Consider the following 23593-nt stretch of genomic DNA (forward strand, 5'->3'; position numbering starts at 1 on the left):
TCCCATATGGGTGGCAGAAGTCCAAGTACTTGGGCCATCTTCTACTTGCTTTCCCAGCAAGGAACTGAAGTGGAAGTGGATCAGCTAAGGCTTGAGTTGGCTCTTGGGATGCTGGCATTGCAACTTCACCAACAGCCCCAAGAGCACGGTCTCTGTAGCATGGCTGTGACCTGGCGATGCTTAACTTCAATGTGCTAACCATTGGGCTGCAGTGTGCTCATAGCACCAGAGCACAGTCTTTTGGAAGCTCCGTTCTCCTTCTCTGTTTAACCTCTTTCCTGTTCTCCCTTCTGTCTTAGCCCTGCTAGTCAAAGACTAGCCAGGATCCAACTCTGCGTAGTAGAAGAGGTCTTCAAAAAATTCATGAAAAAGGTGCATTATGAAAAAAAAATTATATGTGAATTTTAAAAATTGTGCCAAAATGCAATAATTTTATTCCAGTTTCCATGATCCTTTTAAAGATTTATTTATTTAAATTGCAAAGGCGGATATGCAGAGAGGAAGATCTTCTGTCCGATAACTCACTCCCCAAGTGACTGCAACAGCTGGTGCTGCGCTGATCTGAAGCCAGGAGCCAGGAACTTCCTCCAGGTCTCCCATGGGGGTGCAGGGTCCCAAGGCTTTGGGCCGTCCTCAACTGCTTTCCCAGGCCACAAGCAGAGAACTGGATGGAAGCAGGGCCACTGGGATTAGAACCGGTGCCCATGTGAGACCTTGGGGCATTCAAGGCAAGGACTTTAGCCACTATGCTACTGCACTGGGCCCTCCATGAACTTTTTAAAAAGTTCCCTTATCTATAGAAAGTATTTTGAGGCTGGTGCTATGGCATAGTGAGTTATGCTACTGCCTGTAGCACCAACATATCCAGTTAGGCACTGGTTCAAGTCTCGGTTGCTCCGCACCTGATTCAGCTTCCTGCTAATAATGGCCTGGGAAAGCAGCAGAAGCTGACCCAAGTACTTGGGCCCCTGCACTCATGTGGGAGACCTGAGTGAAACTCTTGGCTCCTGGCTTTGGCCTGTTGCAGCCATTTGGGCAGTGAACTAATGGATGGATGATCCCTCTCTGTCTCTGTCTCCTCTTATCTTTTTTTCTGTAGCTCTGCTTTTCAAATAAATACACCTTTAACCAAACCAACAAACAAAAAAGTAGTCTAAGCCCAGAGCTGAGAGACCTAAGTTCAAGTCCTGCCTCTGGGCCTTCTGGCATTGTACCTTCTTTATACAGCCCCAGTTTTTTCAGGAGCAAAAAGAAGGGGCCCCAGAAGATGGCAAAGAGCTCCCATAAGCCCCGTCCCCTGACCTGCTGAGTCTCCACAGAGACCTCAGGAGCTAGCTGCTTTTGCACAGCCAGCCAGAGAGGGGAGGATTGGCCCCGTGGGTCCACAAGCGGCCCAGAGCTCATGTGGCCCTCTTGGTTATTTGTAGTCCTTACGTGGTTTTGTCACCACCGGAAACAGCAAAGCAGATGAACGGGAGGCATAGCCAAGGACAGCCACAGCTTCCAGCCCAGGTTGTGCCTAGAATTGGGAACACTTCTAGTACAACCTCAGCCCTTCTCCATCTTGCTCCTGGACCCCAGATACGGCGGGCAGAACAGTGAACTCTTCCCAAGCTTGTTCTGGCCTCTCAGTGATAGTCGTCTATAAAGCCATGAATGAGTTTTCCAGCTGAGGTTTGTGTTGTAATGGAAGAATCAGGCTGAGCCTCAGCTGGGCTAAGGGACATCTTCCTGGCAGTTACCAAGAGTCTGCCCCTGAGGCCAATGGAGCCTCCAGCCCAGCACCTTGCCAAGTGGGCTCAACTGAACATGTGAAACCATGAACGCTCAAGCAGGTGGCTCTCAGCATGACTGGGGAAAGATGCTTTCTGACAAGCAACAAGCTTCCTCATGGAGGGGATGACACTCTTGCAGATAACCCATTCCACACTGCCTGGACTTCAACCTCAGCTCTTCCCTTCCTGGTTGTGGACTGTGGCCAAGGATCTACCTCTCTGCGTCTTTAGATTTCTCATCTGAACATTGGAGGTAGTAAAGATAGTGACCTCAGAGGTTTGGCATGATGGAAACTGAACGAATGAATGCATGTACATCACCTGGAACCATGGCTGCCACAGAGCAATTACTGGGATTACCAGACCATCATCATTTCCAGACTGGCGTTGTGTATGCTCACAAAGAAACATGCTGAGAGTGATTCACCCGGACTGCAGGACGGGTGGGGACTCGTGGGCAAAAGGAGTGAGCCGGACTTCAAAGGCTGTCGGGGATTCCAACAACTGAGGCTCTGGAAAAAGGGCATCCCTGGCTGAGAGCACATGGCACAGACAAATACACAAGGCAGCCCTGAAATGGTAGATGCAGCCAAAAGATTAGTTCAGGACCTTGGAGCCCACAGAGACCTTTGAACTTGGTTCTGGAAACCTCTTCAGGTTTCTTGCAGGAGAGAGACAGCCTCTGTATGTCAAAAAGATCATACTGGAAGATGTGAGTAGCTTCAAGGGTAAGCTCCAGACAGACTGGCAGGGTTCAAATCTGACTTATGATGCTGAATTAGTTAGAAGGAGCTGGATGGCTCTAATGAAGAGACCAAAACAATGGGCAAAGCACAGAAGTGTGTTCTGGGAGCCTGTAGCAGTGACCAAAGAGGGTGTCTCTGCTTGTCCAGAAGCCCCCTGCTCTGGAGGGACTGTGGAACTTGGCTTCCTAGCATCTTGCCAACCCCAGTGCCTGAGTCTTTTTTTTGTCACCTAGTTGGAGGCAAGGTAGGGAGACCATGCAGAGGGCAGATGGCTGTTGTATAAATTAATCCTGGAGTAGAAGTGGCATGCATGTTTCCTGTTCCCCTTTCAGTTGAGAAGCTAGTCCTGTGTCCATACGCTCTGCAAGCGAGGCTGGCAAACCCATTTAAGTGATGCTGCTGACAATTCCTTCTCTGGTGATAAGTGGTGTGATGCAATACAACTTCCAGCAGTGATGGGAATGTTCTGAATCTGTGCTTCTGATATGATGAGCAACTAGCTACATGTTGCCATTGAATGCTAAAAGTGTGGCTAGTAAAACTGAGAGATGAATTTTTACTTTGATTTCTGTTATTTGACCTTGTAAAATACAGGTCGTTGATGGCTATCTGCTATGGGCAGCATGGTTATGGAGAAAGGAAAAGGTGGATTTGGGTAGATTTAGAGTGATCTCTGTCACGTCATATATCGGTTGTGTGTGTGTGTGTGCAACTGATTTAACTTCTGCATCTCACTTTACTCAGTTGTACAAGGGAATAATGATGATATTCAACTCCTAAGGCTCCCCTAAGAGATGGGTCAGCCAAAGCTTTTGTGAGCAGGTGCATAGTCACTGTTCAGTGTATTGTCCTGTGAATGGCCTGGAGGCAGGAGCGTAGAGGAGTCCAGGGGGAAGGCTCCTCCCATCTTACCTCCAACCAAGCTATATCACCTGCTCATGTCCAGCACAACTCCAAAGCATGCCTTACTTGCTTCAAGCACCTCTTCCTTCTTGCTGAAATCCAGCCAGCAAGACCTGGTTTCGAACCTACACCTGTACACAACTCTCCTGGTTTTCCCGGCTTTCTGTGGAACACAGTCCCTGGTTGTCCCAACACTTGGGGTGTTCCCCAGAACCCACTACCTGCTTCTGGGGCTGCTCAGCTTGTGAGTGTGTGCATGTTTCTGGATAGAGGAGATCCTCCCCTGTCTCTCCTCACTCTACCCCCCATTTCAACCAGTAGAGTTCTTAGGATATTTTGGGACATTTGGCAATAAGTGTCTGCTGTGCTGGGCTATGTGCATCAAGGGCAGAAAGAGTTGCACAAACATGTTCCCTGGACAATTAGCGCCAGTGATTGCATCTGCATGGCACCCAACCAACCAGGACTTTGGCGATAACCCAGGCCATTGACTCCGTGGAGACATCCAAATGGGAAGACTCTGGCCAGCCCACGGGCATGACACTTGCAGGATTGATTTTGACATTTGTGCAAATTCTCTTCTCCCACATTTCTCCACAAAAGCAGCCTTCCAGCTCATGCATCCTTCCCTGCTAGCCATCTGGCCTCTCCTGGCACAATTTCTGACCAGAAACTGCCAAGGAGGGCTGGAGCCACTCGCTCTGGCTGCTCTGGCTGCTCTGGCTGCTCTGGCTGCTCTCGCTGTCTGGCCATGGGCCCAAGGAACTGTAGGGGAACCCCATGATAACACCATCACACGAGGCCCATCCCTCCTGAGTTCTATGGCTCTGTGCAAGCCTCCTAGTCTCGCTCAGGACTGTCACGTGCCATTGTGACACTGGCCCTGAAGCCTGAAGACTCTCCTCCCACATGCCCTATGTTCCTTTGAGTTCATTCATGGTTTTGCATTGATCCATTTATTTTCATGTGTTCATCCAAGATCTGTTGAGCTCCTCCTATGTGCCAGGTACTAGTCTGGTATTTTTTAGAATGTAAAACAGATGAAGTTCCTGTTCGCAAGGTCCTTCCATTCAAGTTGGACAGGAAGAACATAAGAAGTGATGTCAGGTAGCCATAGATTCTGTGAAGATCAAGAAGGCAGGGTGTCTCATTATTGTTACCTAATGAATCACCCAAAGTTTTGCTCCTCAAAATAACACTGTGGAGTGGTATGGAGCTTGACACCTGGAGGTGAAGATGCTGGCTGGGATGTGTGCCACATGGGAGTGCCTGGAGTCACTTCACACCTCTGCCTCCTCACTCCAGTTCATACAGACACTGTGAGGCAGGAGTAATGGCTCAGGTTGTTGTGTTCCTGCCATCCCCATGGGAGAGCTGGCTTACATTTCAGCTCCTGGATTGGACCTGGTGCAGTCCCAGCCTCACTGTGGACATCTGTGTCTCCTCTCTGCCTCTCACATAAATCAGTAAATAATGAAGCCATAGCTTGGCTGTGTTCCTCAAGGTGCTTCTTCCACCACTCATGAGGCTCTCAGTGAATTGACCTTTTACTGGGGCCAGGACACCCAAGACAGGCTCATGATGTGCCTGGGACCTTGTTGCAAGCTGGTGGCCGCCCCTCCCTCTTCACAAGGCTCCCACCCTTCAAGAGTCCAACCTGAGCATCCTAATGTGTCAGTGGGAGCATCTGAAGATCACCAAGGCAGAGGCTCCAAGGCTCGTATGACCTTGAGCCAGGTCCCATCATGTCATTTCTGCTTCCTTCTATTGGTCAACACCAGGTATAAGATCAGTCCGGTCTCAAGCAGACACCACAAAAGATTTTTGGCCACTCTTAATCTACCATGCTGGGGGAGGACATAGTGAATAGCAATCTGTGTTATTTTATTTTTAAGATTTTTGTTTATTTTGCTTGAGAGGAAGAGTGTTCCCGTTGATTCACACCCCAAATGGTCACAGTGACACCCCATTGTGGGTGAACTTGGGTCTTGGGAGCTCAGTGCAGGTCTCAACAACTTGAGCTGTCACTGCTGCTTTCTAGCATCAGCAGAGCTGAAATCGGGAGCCAGGACCAGATGTCAAATCCAGAAAGTCTGACGTGGGCTAGTGGGCATCCACGTGCCTTCACTGTTAGGCTGAGTGTCCAGCCCTGGCTGCAGTAACTTAAATGGAGAGGTCAGAGGAGGTGCAGCTTTGACAGAGACCAAGAGTCTTCTAAGCAGGTAGAAGAGCAAACAAGGGTTGAGGCCAGACCAATGCGATTGTTTGTATTTGATAGCACAATGTGAAACTAAGGCTTGTAAGTCCATGGCATGAAGGGAAATCTAGCTATCCTTGGCCAAGAGAGGAGGATTCTCCAGTGACCTGAGCCAAGTGGGGAGGGAACAATTTATGCAAACTAAGCTCACAGGGGGCCTGTCCACTTCACCACTGAGACCTCTATTCTCAACTCTCCCTACCTGACATCCTGTGCATCTTGTGGAGCTCCCCAACCCTGAGAGAACCCCAGAACCTCCAGAATCTGAACCCCTCTCCTGCTTGCAGCTAGAACACTCTGACTTTTCATGTCCTTGACCTCAGCTTGACCACCACTTTGCCTCTCCATGAGCAAATCCACCAGACAAAGCTGTGTGACTCACTACAGAACAGAGCAGAGCAAGGCAGGGCAGAGAGGGTTGATGCTGTAATTACTCACAATCACCGGGGCAGTCTGCGGGTAATCGGGTAATTTGTGTGTATGCGTGTGTGTGTGTGCACGCCCGGCGGGGAGGGGGGATGACAATCACCTGGCTCACTTACTGCCAGACACTTGTCACGGCTCTCTGACCTTTGGGCTGGGTTTCTGGCTCTAGCTGTGGGCTATTAAGTGCAATGACCATGTTGTGCAGGGGAGCCTGTCATTATCTCCATGTTAACATGGTTATTTACCCGCCAAAGCCTGCCAAGTCACTCTGTAATTAAAGGGCCTGCACGTGGGGCCCCTGTCCCAGCTTTGGACAGCTGTGAAAGTCATCAGGCCAGGGGTGGCTTGATTTTACTTATTTAGAAGAGAAAGCAAAAGAAAGAGAGAGATCACCCATTTGCTGGCTCACTTTGCAGATGCCCCCAACAGCTGGGGCTGGGCCAGTCGAAAGCCAGGAACCTGGAATTCAACAAGGGTCTCCCTCATGCTGGCTGTGATTCTGCCTGGTTTGAGTTGTCACCTGCCACCTCCCAGGATGTGTGACAGTGGGAACTGGAATCAGAAGTAGAGCCTCCAACATGGGTGCAGGCTTCTCAAGTTCCACCCCAGCATCTGTTCTAAGCAATGGCTATAAGACATCCTCCCTTCTCACTGCCAGGTGTCTAAGCACCAGGATCTCAGAGGCATCAGCACCCCCTCCCACGACAGGCACGTGTCCCAGGGAGACGCCTCCCTGGCGGCTGAGGAAAACAAGCCGACTTCTGCATTTTGAAAGCTGCTGCAGGCCAGACAGACAAAACCCGCTCGGAGTCCTCCCGCAGCTCCCAGTCTCCCCTCACAGTCCTTCGGGCACCTCTTTCCTACCGCAGGCTTCCCCTGCCGTGAGGGGCCCTTTCCTGTTTGTCACAGGCAGTTCTAAATCTTTTCTGATGAAAATCAAACCTTCCCTTGGCCTCTTCCGGTTTTCCTCCCTCCTTTGCCGGGTGGTGGCCATAAAACCACAGAAGCCCCTTAAAGCACTGATGACTAACTGTCAGCGTCCTGCCTCTGTGGCCACACCAGTGCTGCTGTGAGCATCTTTAAACACATCTAAGTCACATTAAAAGGTCCACGGAAAACAGAATTGGCAGCTCAATTTTATTCTAGAGCAAAATTTTCTGAGATCCACTCAAAGTTGCTTTGTAGTCTGCATTGTCCAGGAGTTTCCTAAGGACCCCTCTTACATAAGCAATCTTTTAGCAGCAAAATAAATCTTTCATTTCATGCTCCATGAACTTTTTGAAGTATTTTGTTTTTCTCCACACTGACACAGACTTTTCTGTAGGACTCATTACTACACTGGGAGTTCTTGGGCAAAAAAAAAAAAAAAAAAATTAAGATTTAGTTATTTTTATTGGAAAGGCAGATTTACAGAAAGAAAGACCTTCCACGCACTGATTTTCTCCCCAAATGGCTACAACGGCCGGGGCTGAGCCAATCTGAAAGCCAGGAGACTCCTCTGGGTCTCCCATATGGGTGGGTGCAGGGTTCCCAGGCCTTGGCCATCCTCCACTGCTTTCTCAGGCCATAAACAGAAAGCTGGTTGAGAAATAGGGCAGCCAGGACCCGAACTGGCATCCACATGGGATCCCGGTGCCTGTAAGGTATTAGCCAGTTGAGCCATCATGCCAGGTAAATCGGGGTATAAAGCTTAAAGTATGACAAGGCGTTGTCCATTGTTCCCAGATGGTTGCACATTGCTAAGTTCCCACTACTGATCAATTCTGGGGACCTCTCTTTCCCCCATGTTGTGGACTTGGCTACTCATACTCGTGCAGATGCATGAACCTCACTGTCTTCCCAGTGCATGGGTGAATGCCACCAGCTGAGGGATGGGGAGGCGGCGGGGCTGGTGATGGCACCTGCAGGAAAGTGACTGGCATGGCTCCAGTGGCTGGCGTGGAGCCTTGGGGTGGACTCTTGATGGCTTTGTAAGGAGACTCTTCCAGGATGGCAGAGGAACAGAATTCTTCCCACACAGCTCTGCTGCCTGACTCACCCCTACTCCACCATGGGCAGCCTCTACTCAGTGTCACAACACCGGGACCCCTGATCTTGAACTGTGAACCCCCGAATTGCAAGCTGAAGTAAACCTTTTCTCTCCCAAGAAGCTCCTCTCAAGGGATTTAGTGAAGAGAGCAAAAAGCTGACTGGTACACTCCATAGACTGCTCAATATGGATGACATTCTCTTTCTGCGTTATCTTTGTTGCTTTCTGGTTTATATGTGTGATGCTCATTGTAATAAACAAATTTAAAAAAAAACACACAGAAAGGAGTAGGAGAAAATCAAGATTAGCTGTCATACCACCAATGATGAAAACCCTGCCCAATTTTGTTCTTTTTATTTTTAAAATTTATTTATTTGATAGGTAGAGTGACAGAAAGGACAGTCAGAGAAAGAGCTCCTAACCCCCCTCTGTCTGCCGGATCACGTCCCCAGACGGCTGCTACTGCCAGGGCTCGGCAGGAGTGTGGACCTCCATCCGGTCTCCCACATGGGAGGCAGAAGTCCGAGCACCTGGACCATCCTCCGGTGGCTTCCCAGCAGCATTAGTATGGAGCAGAGTTGGAAGTGGTACAGCTAGGATAAGAACCAGCACTTCGGGCCCGACGCTGTGGCCTAGCAGCTAAAGTCCTTGCCTTGAAGATGCCAGGATCCCATATGAGCACCGGTTCTAATCCCGGCAGCTCCTCTTCCCATCCAGCTCCCTGCTTGTGGCCTGGGAAAGCAGTCGAGGACTGCCCAAAGCCTAGGGACTCTGCACCTGTGTGGGAGACCTGGAAGAAGTTCCTGGCTCCTGGCTTCGGATCGGTATAGCACTGGCTGTGGTGCTCACTTGGGGAGTGAACCTTTGGACGGAAGAGCTTTCTCTCTGTCTCTCCTCCTCTCTGTATATCTGACTTTCTGATAAAAATACAATAAATCTTTAAAAAAAAATCCCATATGGGTGTCGGTTTGAATCCCAGCGCCCCTGCTTCCCATCCTGCTCCCTGCTTGTGGCCTGGAAAGCAGTCAGTGACGACCCAAAGCCTTGGGACCCTGCACCCCCATGGAAGACCCAGAGGAGCTCCTGGCTTCTGGCTTCAGATCAGCGTAGCACCAGCTGTTGCAGTCACTTGGAGAGTGAACCATTGGACGAAAGATCTTCCTCTCTGTCTCTCCTCCTCTCTGTATATATCTGACTTTCCAATAAAAATAAACAAATCTTTAAAAAGAAGAAAAGAAAAAAAAAAAAAGAACCAGCAGTTCCCAGGACTGGCACTCCCACATGGGCTGCGGGTTGCTAGCAGCGGCCTTACCTGCTGCGGCACAATGCCAGCTCCCAAATGTCTTTTTAGAAAAGACAGCAGCAGAAGCTGCTGGTAGCCAAGGAACTTCATGGTAGAAACAACTTGTTCAAAATCATTCTGACTTTTGTCTGTTAAAAATACAAAGTAGGGGTCTAGTGATTACGATGTGCCTTGGGTTCTCTGCATCCCTCATCAGAGTGGTTGGGTTCGATTCCTGACTTCCCCAGCTTCCTGCTCGCATGCACCCTAGGAAGCAGCAGGTGGTGGCCCGGCGGATGGAGACCTGCCACCCAAGAGGGAGACCTGGACTAGGTTCTAAGCTTCAGACGAACATGTAGGTAAAAATCCTCTCTTATCTCTTTCTCTGTCGTTCTACCTTTCAAATATATTTTTTTAAAAAGAAGAAGAAAAAAACACTTGCTGTGCTTTCTGGGGCTGTTGGAGACTGCACACTTTGGGAGACGGTTCCAGGATTCCACACCCCTGAAATGTGCTCCCCCTTCCGAACAGCTCTGCTGCTGTGAAGCCTGGAAGTCTGAGGATTTGTGGGGCAGGAAAGGAGTTCAAACATTCCAGGAATATATTTCCAGACCTCAGCAGCTGGATCCAACAGATTGGAAACCCATCTCCCCGACCCAGCCTGGAGCCAAGTTTCCGTGTCTCAGGGAGCCCAATGTGCCCTGCTAAGCCTCTGCTCTGATGCCGGCTCTGCTTTCCCTTCCAGGGACCTGAATTACAACGAGCTGCATGAGTTCCCCGTGGCCATCCGGACCCTGGGCAGGCTGCAGGAACTGTAAGCTCCTCTGTCTTTTTCTGTGGGTGTCCTTGTCCGTCCCCCCCCCCCCCACCTCCCAGCCCCAGGGACAGGCTGCAGCCGGCTCTCTCTCCACCCCCACCTCCCCACCTCCCCACCTCCCAGGATTCTTGTAAAAGCTGTAGCTGTGAGAAGTCCCTGGGGCAGCTCTAAGCAGTCACAGGCATTAACTTGGCTTTGAACGGTTTACTGGGGGTGTGGCACCAGCAGAACTGGCCCCTGGGCCTTCCAGCCCAGGAAGAAAAATGGCACGAGCCACTTCCTGTGGTCTGAGTCTGGCACTGCCCTCAAGGCACCCAGGACACCCTCAGTGCTGTGTGGAGTGCTTCGCAGTATAATAAACACGGGTCCTGCCCAAGGTTCCTTCAGCTTAACTGAGGACACAAAGTGACATGTAAAAGCAAGAAGACAACAGGAAGCAGGATACGATTTTGACTCTACACTGTGTCATATTACCTAAAACGACCTTGGGAGTTTAGGCCAGCATAGAAAGATGACTATGGACAGATACATCCTGAGACAGGCTCAGGATGAACAGGGATGAACAAGGCAGAAGGAGGGTAATTCCAGACAGAACAGGGCAGGTACTGATCCAAACAGAAGATGAACTGGCAGGGGGATGACCCCCAGAGGGAGGCCAGGAAGCTATCTAGAAGGTCTGTTACATTGTCATAATGGGGTCAAGGTAAGATGACCTGGAAGGTTTCACACCCAGGTCTCCCACCCCAGCTTCAGGCAGCTCAGAACCCTTATTTTTAGCAAACCCATGAACCTGCATGACCAACTACATTTCACTCTCCTCCCTGGTCCAGAAGCCTAAACATGCAAATACAGCAAACGACAGAGCTGACATGCGACACTGTGGGTTAGGCTGCCACGGGAGATGTCCATGTCCCATATCAGAGGGCTGGTTCAAGTCCTGGCTACTCCATACTTCTAATCCAGCTTCCTGCTGATATACCGATGAGCTCCTGCAGTTCACCTGGGAGAGCAGGAGTGAGCTCCCAGCTCCTGGTTTCAGCCTGGCCCAGCACTGGTTTTGGAAGATACTGGGGAGTGAACAAGTCTAGGGAAGAGATCTTTTTCTCTTTCTGCCACTCTACCTTTCAAATAGAGAAATTTTAAAAGTAAATAGCTGGGACAGTCAGAGGAAAGAGAATGAAAAACTATTGGAAGTTCTCTACTGCCATGAGTCATCAAGGTCTGATTTTTTTTTTCTCTACTGGGCTGGAACATGAGAGAAGAATGAGGGCATGGAGGGAACAAGGAATGAAAAAGCATTAGGGAAGAGACTTAAGTGAGCAGGCATGAGAAGATACACACATAGGAGTGTGTGTTTGTGTCTATCCCTCCCTCTACCCACACCCATCCACCCATCCATTCATACATGTATCCACCCACCCATACATGCATGCATCATGCATCCATTTACACTTACATATATCCACCCAGCCATACATACATGCATCATTTATCCATTCACCCATCCGTCCATACTCAACCATCCATCCATATATACATACATATTTGCATACATATATGCATACATGCATCATTTATTTATTCATCCATCCATCTACTTATCCGCCCATCACCCAGCTGTATCATCCATCCACCTTTGTTGCTATTAGTGCTCAGTAAGGAGAAAGCTGCTTGAGCAGGATTTCTGTTTTACCACTTCCTGAATCTCTCAGTGCTTGGCCCAGTACTTGATACAAAGGAATTATTCAAAACTGCACAATGAGTAAATCAGAGGTCATGATGGTAAGTGAAATAAACCAAAGCTAGAAAGACAAGTACCACGTGATCGTCTTCATATGTGGAATCTGAATAAGCTGACTTCATAGAAGTTGAGCATAGAATGGTGGTGACTAGAGCCGGAGAGCATAGTGGGCACAGAGGGGATGATTAATGGGGATCATGTTACAGTTAGGAGAGCACAGAAGGAGGACTATGAATGATGACAAATAATGACAGTAGACCACATACACACATACTTTATATATGTGTGTGTGTATTAAAGAAAGCTGGACAAAGGATTTTTAATGGTTTCACTATAAAGAAAGAATGTGTATTTGAAGAGAGAGATAGGATTACCCTTGAACATTAACCAGTGTGTAACATTATGTACTGAAGCATCACAGGGTACTCCATAAATATGTACAATGTTTATGCATCAGTTAAAATTTTAAAATTTAAAAAATAATGAGTCTAAAGAAGGAACAAATGTGTGGCTGGCATTGGCTGGAGGTGTTCAAAGGTGAGCCTGTGAGTGAGGGAATGTGAAAGGTGAAAATAATGAGGGGACCACAGCAGGGCAGGGCAGGGCAGGTGAACAGAGGCAAGCAGGACACAGGCAGGACCCAGGAACTTCCAGTGAAAAAAGCAAGAGAGGGAAAAGGGCACATACCGCACAAGTAATGCGCTTTCCGTTTGCCACTGCTGTCTCTGAAAGTGTTTGCCCCTGTGCCCTGGCCTTGCTGTGGCAGTCCTGGCTCGCAGACCTGCACCTGCTCTGCTGGGTGCCTCATCCCCTGCCTCCCTAAAACTCTGCCAACCCTCAGCCCCACTGCCGTGACAACCACTCCCAAATGTCTTGGATTAAGGGCCCCTGTATGGGGAGCCTCCTGGTTATCTTTCCTTCCCACACACCCTTGGCATCTTTTGTGGGACATACCAGGGCTCTGCTACAGGACCCAGGGAGAGGGTCCCCTGCTGGAACCTGAGCCCAGTCTCCGTGGCTTCCCGAGACCTGCAGCCAGAGATTGCCCCATTCACTCTTTCGTGCCTGTTGTGGACAGCATGGGTGCATGGCTGACTGACTGACAACAAAAGCCACAGACTTGATTGGAGCCTGGGGTTTCGGGCTGATGTGCCTTTGGTCTTATGGCCTGTCCTGCCAGCTGTGGGAAAACCCAAGGCATGTCCTTCCCTCTCCATACTCACTGCCCACACCCCCATCCCGGATGCTGTCTTCCAGAGGATTCCACAATAACAACATCAAGGCTATTCCAGAAAAGGCCTTCATGGGCAACCCTCTGCTACAGACCATGTGAGTGAAGCTCTGGGGTCCTAGTGCTGAGCAGCATTTGAGGGAGGAGTCAGGAGTGGAGGTGGGGTCGCCTTCCTCTGGGGGCCTTTCAGAAGAGAGGAAAGTAGAGAAGGGCCTTGATCCCAGCTAAAAGGGTTGCAAAGGGCAATTTGGTGTTTGGGTCTTTTTCTGCAGACACTTCTATGATAACCCGATCCAGTCCGTAGGGAGGTCGGCATTCCAGGACTTACCAAAGCTGCACACCCTGTGAGTTGGCTCCGGGAGGCCACTGAGATCTCCATCTCCCCCTTGGCTCCCCCTTTCTCCCTGTCCAGCTGTCCACCTGCAGATGGCTCACTTGCCAATCTCCACCCCCAAAGGCATAGTCTTGAGGGCCACAGGCCTGAGCCTGGCACAGCACAGTTCTCAGAGCTGTCTGGACTCTGTGGCCTCCATCTACCTGCCAGGTTGCCAATGGAAGAATGGGGCCCTTCCCCACAGTCTCTGCCAGCCTCTTCACTATCATCCTCTTCTATAAGCAGCTGCTGGAAGAACCAACAGGCTTTCCTCTGACTGGGCTGTCTCTAGGGCTTGTGTTGGTTTGCAAGCTGAGACCTGGTTCTGGCTGGGCCAACTTAAGAACAAGGCTGGGGCCAGTGGTGTAACAGTTATGTTGCCACTTAGGTTGCCTGCAGCCCACATTGGAGTGCCTGGGTTCAAGTTCTGGCTCTGCTTCCAACTTCAGCTTCCTGCTGATACGCACCCTGGCAGGCAACAGAAAATGTCTGGAGTAATTGGGTCCATGCCACACATGTGGGAGTCCCAGATGGAGTTTCTGGCTCCTGGGTTTGGCCTGACTCAACTGTGACCACAGTGAGCATTTGAGGAGTGAACTAGCAGATGGTGGAGGTCTCTGTCTCTGACTCTCTGCATTTAAACTAAGAGTTTCAAGAGAAAAAGCAAAGAAGAAAATGTCTAGTTATATGTTGCTAAGCATGGCTCACCCTCCATATAGGAAGGTAGGGGTCCTTGAGTCCCCAGGAAGGCAAAGACAGAGGCTGAGAGCCTGGGGGTGGGGATGCACTGAGCCCACCCCTCCAGGCCTTTGTCTCTGCTTCCAGGTCCCTAAATGGTGCCACGGACATCCAGCAGTTTCCTGACCTCAAAGGCACCACCAGCCTGGAGACCCTGTGAGTGAATTCTCTGCTTCACCTGCATCATGTGCTCAGCCCCCTTCTCCCTCCTCCCCCCTCCCCCTGATCCTGCTTTCCCCTGGAAGACTGTCCAGGCCCTTGGCTTCCCTTACCCACTATGGGCTCAGCTCCAGGGACCCATGGCCACCTCCTTAGAAGGCTTTGCCCATGGGTAAGGTTGGGGTGGCCAAGCAGATGGGAGTTAAGAGGCCCATCTTTCACCCTGGGGTTTTTTTTTAGCAGTGGTTTCAGAATGCCCAATCCCAGGCCACGGGTACACGGAGGACCCATGGTGGGGAGGGTGTTAGGAAAATCTGTGTCTTTGGCCTTTCTGAGCCTTGATTCCCACAAAACCCTTTTCATATTTTCTGTGATATTCTGTAGTGAGGGAAGTAAGTGATGGCAGAACATGGGAGGCCCACTATGTCTTTTTAAAAGTTTTATCTCTCTTTCTTTAAAGATATGCTTGTTTGAAAGACTTATACAGAGAGAAAGAGAGATACAAATACAGATACATAGAAAGAGACTTTCCAACCATTGGTTCACTCTCCAGATGACCACAATTGCCAGGGCTAGGCCAGGTGGAAGCCAGGAACTTCCTCCAGGTCTCACGCATGGATGGGGCCCAAACACTTGAACCATCTTGCATCACCCTCCCATCTATATTAATAGGGAGCCAGATTGGAAATGGAGCAGCCAGGACTTGAACCTGTACCCATATGGAATTCTGGCATCACAGGCAGCAGCTTTTGGTGCTATGCCACAGTGTTGGCTCCCATTCTTGCCTTTTATGTGAATGGATGAAACTGCCAAGTACACAGCCCAAGTGGATGTGTGGAAGCCAAGGGTCCCAGCCCCCAGGCAATGATCTATTGTTGGCATTGCTGGGCTGGAATTCTCTGTTCTCTAGCACGTGGAAAAATTTCCATGCGGGAAGTACCAGTTCCCAAGGGATGGCCTTGACCTTGTGTCTCTCTGGGGCCACCCTATCTCTGAGCCAAACTGTGTTCCAACTTGCCCCCAGAGCCCTTCTTGCTCTACCTCTTTCCTTCTCACATGTCTCACTGTCTCTCTTCCCCAAGGATCCAGGAGCAAACTCTGGGTTTGGTCCCCCATGGCTGCACAGGAGCTGTGTCCCTTGCCTCTTGTCCTGGTCATCCCTCTTCTCCAAGGCTCTGAGAGCAGAGAGGAACTGTGTCCCAGGTCCAGTGCCACTGGAGCCGATGATGGGCCATAAAGTGAGAAGGGACAGGGACAGTTGGAGCGGAGCTAGACCTGCAGGAAGGGACTGGGACAGTTGGAGTAGGGCTGGACCTGCAGGTACTGTCCCTTCCTAACCCCGTCCCCAGCTCTTCTGGCCACCAGGAAGCTCGGCATCCAGGGGTCAGGGCTGGCTGCTTTCTGTCTTTGCAGCCCCACCCACTGCCCTGCAGCTCCCAGCACCTCTCTCTTCGGTTAGCTCCAAACTCACTCTATAGTATGAGGTCCAGAAGTGGAGACAGGTGGCTGGGAATGGCAGGTCCCTGGGCCTTTGCCAGCTTGCCAGCTCTGTTTCTGTTCTCTCTGCAGGACCCTGACCCGCGCAGGCATTCGGCTGCTCCCAGCAGGGATGTGCCAGCAGCTGCCCAGTCTCCGGGTCCTGTGAGTGGCTCTCACGTCTTCTAGGGTCTTAGCATGGGACCTCTGCCTCCCCAGCAAAGGCATCTTCAGCTGGGGTACCACTTGGTCATATCTCTTCCTGCAGAGGGCGGGTGGCCTGGGATTCCCCATGAGAACGTGCTGGTGAGGCAGGAGTCTGGCCTCTCCCATCCAGCATTGAGAGGCAGTGGTCTTTGAAGTCATACCTGTTTACACCAGAAGTCCAGCTCTGCTGCTAATGGTTGGATTCTCTCCTTCCCATCTCCGAGCATCATATTTTTCATCTGGAAAATGTGGGCAAACCTGAGAGGGCTGAATGAATACATGTGAACCACCTAGCACTGAGTGGGAGTTTAAAATATGGCCAGAAAGTTAATGCCTCCTGGGACTCACACTGGGAGCCTAGGCTGCTCCCCAGGGAGCCCAACCTGGGGTGTGGGCCACCTTAGGCCCCTGGAATGCTCTCTGCTGTCTTCCCTGTCTCCACACTCCCTCCCTTCCCACTCCCCATCTCTCCCCAGGACCTTCCAGGATTCCCCAAGCCCTCACTTAAATAAGGCAGTCCTACTGGGAAAACTGCCAAGTCAGTCCCATCCAAAGTGGGCTTGAGATGTGGCCATGACCAAGGCCACGGCTAGGGATGCCTGGCCAGTAAGCCTAGCCTGGGACTGAGCTCCTAACCCTTGGCCCCATCTCTCTCTCTCTTTTCTCTCCCTCTCTCTCTTTGCAGAGAGCTGTCTTATAACCAGATCGAGGAGCTGCCCAGCTTGCACAGGTGTCAGAAGCTGGAGGAAATGTGAGTCCTGGGACAGGAGAGAGGCAAGGGAGTACAGACCAAGGGCTGTGACCGGGGCTCAGTGGGGACCTTTCTCCCTTCTCCGAGTTGGCTGAGCACAGGTGCTAGGTCTGGGTCTCCCAAACCAGTTCCCTGGGGCCTGCAGCAGTGCTGGTCGCCAACGCTGCTGCCCAGAGGACTCTCTGGTGGCTGGTGCTGATCACCAGCAGCCCAGAAATGCAGCAATGACCAGGGTCAGTAGGGGGGGCACGCTCACAGGCGCCCCCTGCAGTTGGGAGCATGTGATCAACACCCATAAACGCGTAACTGGTTGTTGCGCAGGTATAGGAGAGAGGAAACCTGGGGTTCCAATTTTTGAGGGAAAACCCCTCTCAAAATGCGCTCAGCTCTCTTCACCTAGCCCCTGCACCTGTCTCCTGCTCTCAGCAGGACAATGCCCTTGGGGCCTGCTGGGGGGGGGGCGGGGGTTGGTGAACCAGCCTGCTGGGAGGAAGAGAAGGCTCTCAGAGGGAGTAGCCCCCTTCTCTCTTCCAGACCAGCTCTGCTTATTAGCCTGGCCAGTCATCAGCCTGACCAGTTGCTTGACTGGTCAATAGCAGGGCAGTGATGTGTTCCTGAGCTGGGGTCTGGAGGACTCATGGTGATGGAGGCGGGGGTGCTGTGGGGCCAGTCAGCTGGGCTGAGAGCCAGGCCCGGTGGGAACACTGGAAGCTGACCCCCTTCTGGGCCACAGGGATGGTTTTGTGGCTTTGTCTCCTGACCCACTTACCCAAGGCAACCGGATCCCCTTGTGTTCCCTGTAATTCTGGTGACTTCCGCGGGCTAAGCCCTTTCTTCCCATGCCAGGAGAAGTGGGGGGCTCTCCTTTTTTCCTCTTAGTGCTTGGGGGGCATGGAAGGCGGCCAGGGTCTGAGCCCACACGGGCTCACCCAGCTTCTCTTGCTGTCCCAGTGGCCTCCGGCACAACCGCATCTGGGAAATTGGAGCTGACACCTTCAGCCAGCTGAGTGTCCTGCAAACCCTGTGAGTACTCCCAGTCCTCAGTGTGGGTCCTGGAGGATCCCCTGCCTCCCTCTGTTCACAGCCAGGCCGGTCCACAGCCACAGCCCACGCATGCGCTTGAAACCCATGGGACGTGCCCGTGATCTCCCTGCCATCCAGTCACAAGCACAGATGGCTGCTCCTGTAGCTGGTATCCAGCAGGTCCTGAGGCCTGAGCCGAGCTGGAGGTCCCTGTTGGGTCAGGAGCTGGGCCAAGGTTATTGCTGCTGTGGGCAGGCACAGGGAGTATGCAGGAGAGCCCCCCAGAGTGGCAACAATGACAGTGACCTGCTGCTGTCCAGGTCACTGTCCCACTGCCTTCTCTCTGTTGCAGGGACCTGAGCTGTAATGCTATCCGCTCCATCCATCCTGAGGCCTTCTCGACCCTGCGGTCCCTGGTCAAGCTGTAAGTGCTTGTGCCAGCCCCTCCCCCAGGCTGCAGGGAACCGGTGGGGACTGTAGCTGCTGGGTGGCGGGAGCAGGAGGGCCACCCAGAGCAGGGACATGCATCCATGAGGAGACAGGCATTCCCAGGGAGACAGCCCCAGCCTCATCCATCCTTCTGGCAGGGTGTTTGGCTGACCCTGGGGTCTGCTGTACAGAGCCCACTTGTTGTAAGCTCTGGGGCATCAGCTGCTGACAGGCTACTGCCCTGTCCTGCTGTTCCTGCCTCCAATAAAGGGAACAGAACCCCTTCACAACCCAGGAAGAAGGCAGTAGCTGGGGGAGCCAGGGTACCAAGCAGCACAGGGCTCTCCTGCTTAAGTACTACTGGAGAGATTGCCATTTTGTGGAGGCAGCAGGAGGCCCCCCTGGTCATCTAAACAGCCTGGGATATAAACAGGAAGGCGGCCATGCTGACTCCATGGTCATTGTGCCAGGCACCTCTGTGGGGCTGCTATGGACTGTTGCTCAGGTTGTTCACTGCACAAGGGCTCCTGCCCAACGCAGAGCTCACAGCCTGCCTGTGAGCTGGCCAAGCTGTGCTTCCTAGAGACATGTCCTCCCAGTCCCAGCCACTTTCTGATCAATGGGAAGGCTCCTTTGGGCCATTTCCAGCCCTGGCCCTAAAGCTCCCCCAACCTACAGTCCCCAGCCTTTTACTCCACAGGTGAGGCCTCCCAGGTGCCAAAACTAAGGGCTGGGGCCTGAGGCTCCCTGGCAGGAAGCACTCAGGCCCTGGGCCATGCCTGGCCAAACTTGTACCTCTCTCTGGCCCGTCATGTTTGTTCTACTCCTGCCAGATAGGTAGGGCAGCTATTTTTATCCCCTTGAAAGATGAGGACATTGAAACGCAGGCAAATTTCTGGCTCCCTTTGGTTACCCAGGTTTCCTGCTGTCCAGTTCAGAGCTGTTTCCACGACGCACAGTCTGTGGTCTCAGTGTTTGCTTTGCAGCCCTGGCTCCCTCCAGCATACCTCTAGCAGAGGGCTGAGGACGGACGGCCTAACCTCTGACCATAAAGCAGGCACCGCGAGACAGGATGGGTGACCCAATCCCTGCTGGGAGCCAGATGACCGAACGGCTCTGACCAGGCTCCAGCCCTGGCTTCTTGTGTCATCAGAAAAGTTGTGGGTTCACCAGGGAAGGGGGGCGTGGAGATGGAGGGGAGTCAGCAACAGCAACAGGTTCCTGGGTGGAATGGGCAGCCACTCCTGGCTGGGGCTTGGAACTGGGCGCAGAAACTATGAGGGGTATGGGAGCTGTTACCTACCCATGGGGGCATGAATTTGCACAGTTCCTGGTATACGGGTGGTTCCCCGTGTATGGAGAACTACAGAAGGCACCTCTGGCAGCCCTTGCCATCCTCTTGCCCCAACACAGATGCCCCTCCCTGCTGTGCTTTCCTCCCCAATCCCCCTTCCCAGGCACACTAGCCACACCCTGACCCTGCGCCCCACCTGCCCCGCCCCACAGCCCTGCTACCCACTGCCAGCAACCCTGACCATTGGCTGTCCTAGGGACCTGACGGACAACCAGCTAACCACATTGCCCCTGGCCGGCCTCGGGGGCTTGATGCACCTGAAGCTCAAAGGGAACCCAGCCCTATTCCAGGCCTTCTCCAAGGACAGTTTCCCAAAACTGAGGTGAGGGCTGGGGCAGTGGGAGGCAAAGTTAGGGGTGTAGAGTAGGGCGGTACAGGACAGGAACTTGGGAGTTCTGTGGAGGCTCCGTGCGCAAGGCTTGCCCCACCTCCTCCCCGCCTAGCCTGGGTCCTTGTCTCCTTTGTAGCAGTGTTTCCCTTGCCCCAGGCACCAACTTCAGGCAGGCATCACTTCTGCCTAGTCCCACACACCTAGACTGCCATTCCACATTTGGGCAGCAGCAGGGCCTCTGGAGCCAAGGCAGAGCCCAGGGCACTGAGTTGTGGAAAACGGGCTACACAGCCAGGCCTCGGTGCTAATGACATCCAGGCCTCCTCTGCCGCAGCGCTGCCACCTCACAGCCTGTGTGGCCCAAGTATCCTCAGCTGCAAACTCGTGACAGCCCCCTGGGGGCACATGCCGTCTGGCTCAGGGGGCTCCCAGCCAAGGGACCCAGCCTAAGGACAAGCTGGGGTTCCCCTGAGGGCAAAGGCAAGGTCCCCAGGAGAATCCTTGCCTCTTTCAATGTAAAAGAAGAGTGGCAGCTGGGATGCTGACAGTGACCTTGGAGAAGCTACCCTCAAACCCCTAGTCCAGCCTGAGGGGGACATCTCTCAGACACTGGGCAACAAGTTTCTTGTCAGAAGGAGGAAGGGCCTGGCGCATGCCCAGAGCCCTTCAATCAAGGGCCAGGCTGTTAGACTCTGGTGCAGAAAGGCGGGCTGGGGGAACTGCCTGCTCAGTGGTCAGGGACTTTAGAACAGAAGGACAGGTGTTCAGCTGTTGGGTTGAGATCTCATAACTCAAGCTAAAACACACTAAGATGACTCATCTCCTGCTCCTCTCTTCCCAGGATCCTGGAGGTACCCTATGCCTACCAGTGCTGTGCCTATGGTGTCTGTGCCAGTTTCTTCAAGGCCTCTGGGCAGTGGGAGGTCCAGGACTTGCACCTTGAGGAAGAGGCTCCCAAGAGGCCCCTAGGCCTTCTTGCTGGACAAGCAGAGAACCACTGTGAGTGATGCGGATTCTCAGCTGGACGGGATTGGGGGCACGGAGAGGCAGTTAGAGGGGAGGGCCTTGCGGGGGCTACTGTGGGAAACTTGGGGGCACAGGGCTGCTTGGGGCTTGGGAGGAAATAGTACCACTGTCGGTGCCTGGTCTCCAAGGCTGCATGCGGAGCTGCTTTGATGAAGTTCTGTTGGCAACCTGGGCAGCAGCAGGGTCTCTGTATTGGTCTGGCACTCAGTGCTTCAGAGTGAGCAGGCGCCATCTCAGTTCCCTGTGCTGGGGCCTGAATGCTTGTTCCCTGTGGCTGTCTTCCTGACAAGAAGGCCCTGCCACCTTAGGGCATTCTCGAGCCAAGTAGGATTGAATTAAATCAATCTAATTAAACCTGCTTCTAGGAAAAAAAAAAAAAAAAAAAAAAAACTCATAATGTGTTCTAGAACTGAAAGGAACAGCCTGGGGGCTGTTGCTGTGTGAGTCCATCCGCACCTCCAATGTGTTCCAGGAGTCTGCAAGGAGGACTTGGGTGGCTATTAGCTATAAGAGCAGCTTGTTGGGAAGGACCAGCACCTGCAGCCATCCTGGGGAAGGCCTGTCTATCTCAGCAGTGGGAGGCAGGCATCCAAAGGGGTCCTGGATAAAGGGCACGGAAAGGCCCCCTTTCCCCACCCCACGCTACAGAACCCAAGCAGAATTAGGAGGGAAAGAGGACCCCTGCTATTGAGATACCTTTTTCTACCCTCTTTGTCTACTCTCTGAATGGAGAAGCTAAATAGCAAAATCTAAACAGACAAGGAAAACATGATGGTATAGGCAGATGGTATAGGTCTTAACCCAAGCAAACCATCCACCTCGTGGCTGGTCTTGGATAAGTGACTTAGGCCACTGAGCTTCAGTTTCCCTGTCCTTCACAGACAGGTAACGGATGTATCAGAGAGCTCTGGAGGGAGGAATGAAAGGTCTCAGAAATAGCAAAGCAAGGTTGCTGATGCCCTTGGGCAACTGCGTAGGGGTGCACGTGTCTGTGTGGTGTGGGACAGAGCTCACAGGCTAAATGCTGGGCAAGCACCCTGTGGGGGGCGGGGCGGACAAGGGGAGAGTCTCTGAGAACCTCAGTTCCAGTGAACCCCATCTCAGGGAATGGATGCACCTCTCTGGGGGAGGTGGGGGTGGGGACTGGGGACTGGCTGAGAAGGAGCCCAATGGCCAGACTGGCCCTGGGCCACAGACAGCTGTCCCCAGGGGACATTCCCGGATGTCTGCTGTACACTCCCTCAGGGGGCTGGAAGGAGGAATGGAAACTTTCCTTTCTCAAGGTGAAACTTTCCATCGGGCTTGGGTCTCTGAGAACCACAGGGCGTCGAGCTCGTGGGCTGCCTGCCGCCTGTAACGGAAGCTGGGGCAGGGCCCCCCACTTCCTGTGAGAACTAATGAGCCGCGAGAAGGAAAGCCAAGGAACTGCCGGTCCAGCCAGATTCGATTTCCTCCCCGTTTGAAGAGTGGTTACTTAACACCTTGGCTGTGACTTTCCCAGCCTCAGACAGAGTCCCTGGGTTTCACCCCCTTGTATTTCATTCATGCATTTTGATTTCAAAGAACTGCTGAGGGAAGGGCCACTGTGGTGCAAGGCTGTCTTGGGCCAAATATGTCTGTTTCTGGAAGGGAATGAAAGGTAGAGAGGGAAGGAAATTCCAGAGCTGTGGGCACACCTCAGCCTTCTATCAGCCTGCACAGCATCAGGGCCAGGGGCAGCTCCACAGGCTCCCTGCCTCCTGGGAAAACTCCCAACTGGATGTGTTCATGCTTGAAGAGGCATAGAGGAAACAGACCTTGCAAGCCACAGCTGGGACAAGTGCAACAAAAAGGTCACCTGCCCCTCACCCAGGAAATGGAGGAGATGCCCACGGTCAAACCTGTTAGCGCAGCGACGCATTGTTAAGCCAAGCAAGTCTCACCTGCCATGAGGGCATCAGAATCTTTCCCAACCTGAATGTAGAAGCTTGGAAAGAGCATGCGATCCCATAATGGATAACAGCTTAGCCTCTACAGCTTGTGTTTTTGATCCTTATTTCAAACTTCACATTGTAGAATTTATGAGCCCCTGAGATGTGCATAATCTCCTGGAGGTCACAGACCCGAGTTCAAGAAACACTGCATTAAAAAAGAAAAACCCTGCATGCCACCAATGCTATGGTACAGTGGGTTAGGCTGCCACTGACAACACATCAGAGTGCTACTTTGAGTCCTGGCTGCTCCACTTTCAATCCAGCCCCTTGCTAATGCACCTGGGAAAGCAACAGAAGATGGCCCAAGTGCTTGGATCCTGTTGCCAGTGTAGCAGACCCTGTTGGAATTCTAGGCTTCTGGTTTCTCCTTGGTTTAGTCCCAGCTGCTGGGGACTGAACTCGCATAGACCTCCTTCTGTCTTTCCCTGTTTGTCTCTGAAACTCTGTCCTTGAAATACATAAATCTTTTTTCAAAAAAAGAAACACCACACTAGGCAAGAAGAACCAGAATTTTCATTTGATTCCGACATGTCACAGAATTTTTGT

At 52.2% G+C, this 23593-nt stretch overlaps 1 protein-coding gene across 1 annotated transcript in view; it reads left to right on the top strand.

Moving 5' to 3' along the window:
- Positions 1-23593, top strand: part of LGR6 (leucine rich repeat containing G protein-coupled receptor 6) — a 100544-nt gene that overhangs the window by 71912 nt on the left and 5039 nt on the right. The window contains exons 7-16 of the mRNA XM_040985786.1: positions 10164-10232; positions 13234-13305; positions 13480-13551; positions 14406-14474; positions 16047-16118; positions 16846-16911; positions 17863-17934; positions 18287-18358; positions 19914-20039; positions 20890-21047. Coding sequence (XP_040841720.1) covers positions 10164-10232; positions 13234-13305; positions 13480-13551; positions 14406-14474; positions 16047-16118; positions 16846-16911; positions 17863-17934; positions 18287-18358; positions 19914-20039; positions 20890-21047 — 848 coding nt within the window. The remainder of the gene's footprint in view (positions 1-10163; positions 10233-13233; positions 13306-13479; positions 13552-14405; positions 14475-16046; positions 16119-16845; positions 16912-17862; positions 17935-18286; positions 18359-19913; positions 20040-20889; positions 21048-23593) is intronic.

The sequence above is a fragment of the Ochotona curzoniae genome, unplaced genomic scaffold (assembly GCF_017591425.1).
Source record: "Ochotona curzoniae isolate NIBS_2020 unplaced genomic scaffold, NIBS_Ocur_1.0 contig_430, whole genome shotgun sequence".
Taxonomy (NCBI): Eukaryota; Metazoa; Chordata; class Mammalia; order Lagomorpha; family Ochotonidae; genus Ochotona; species Ochotona curzoniae.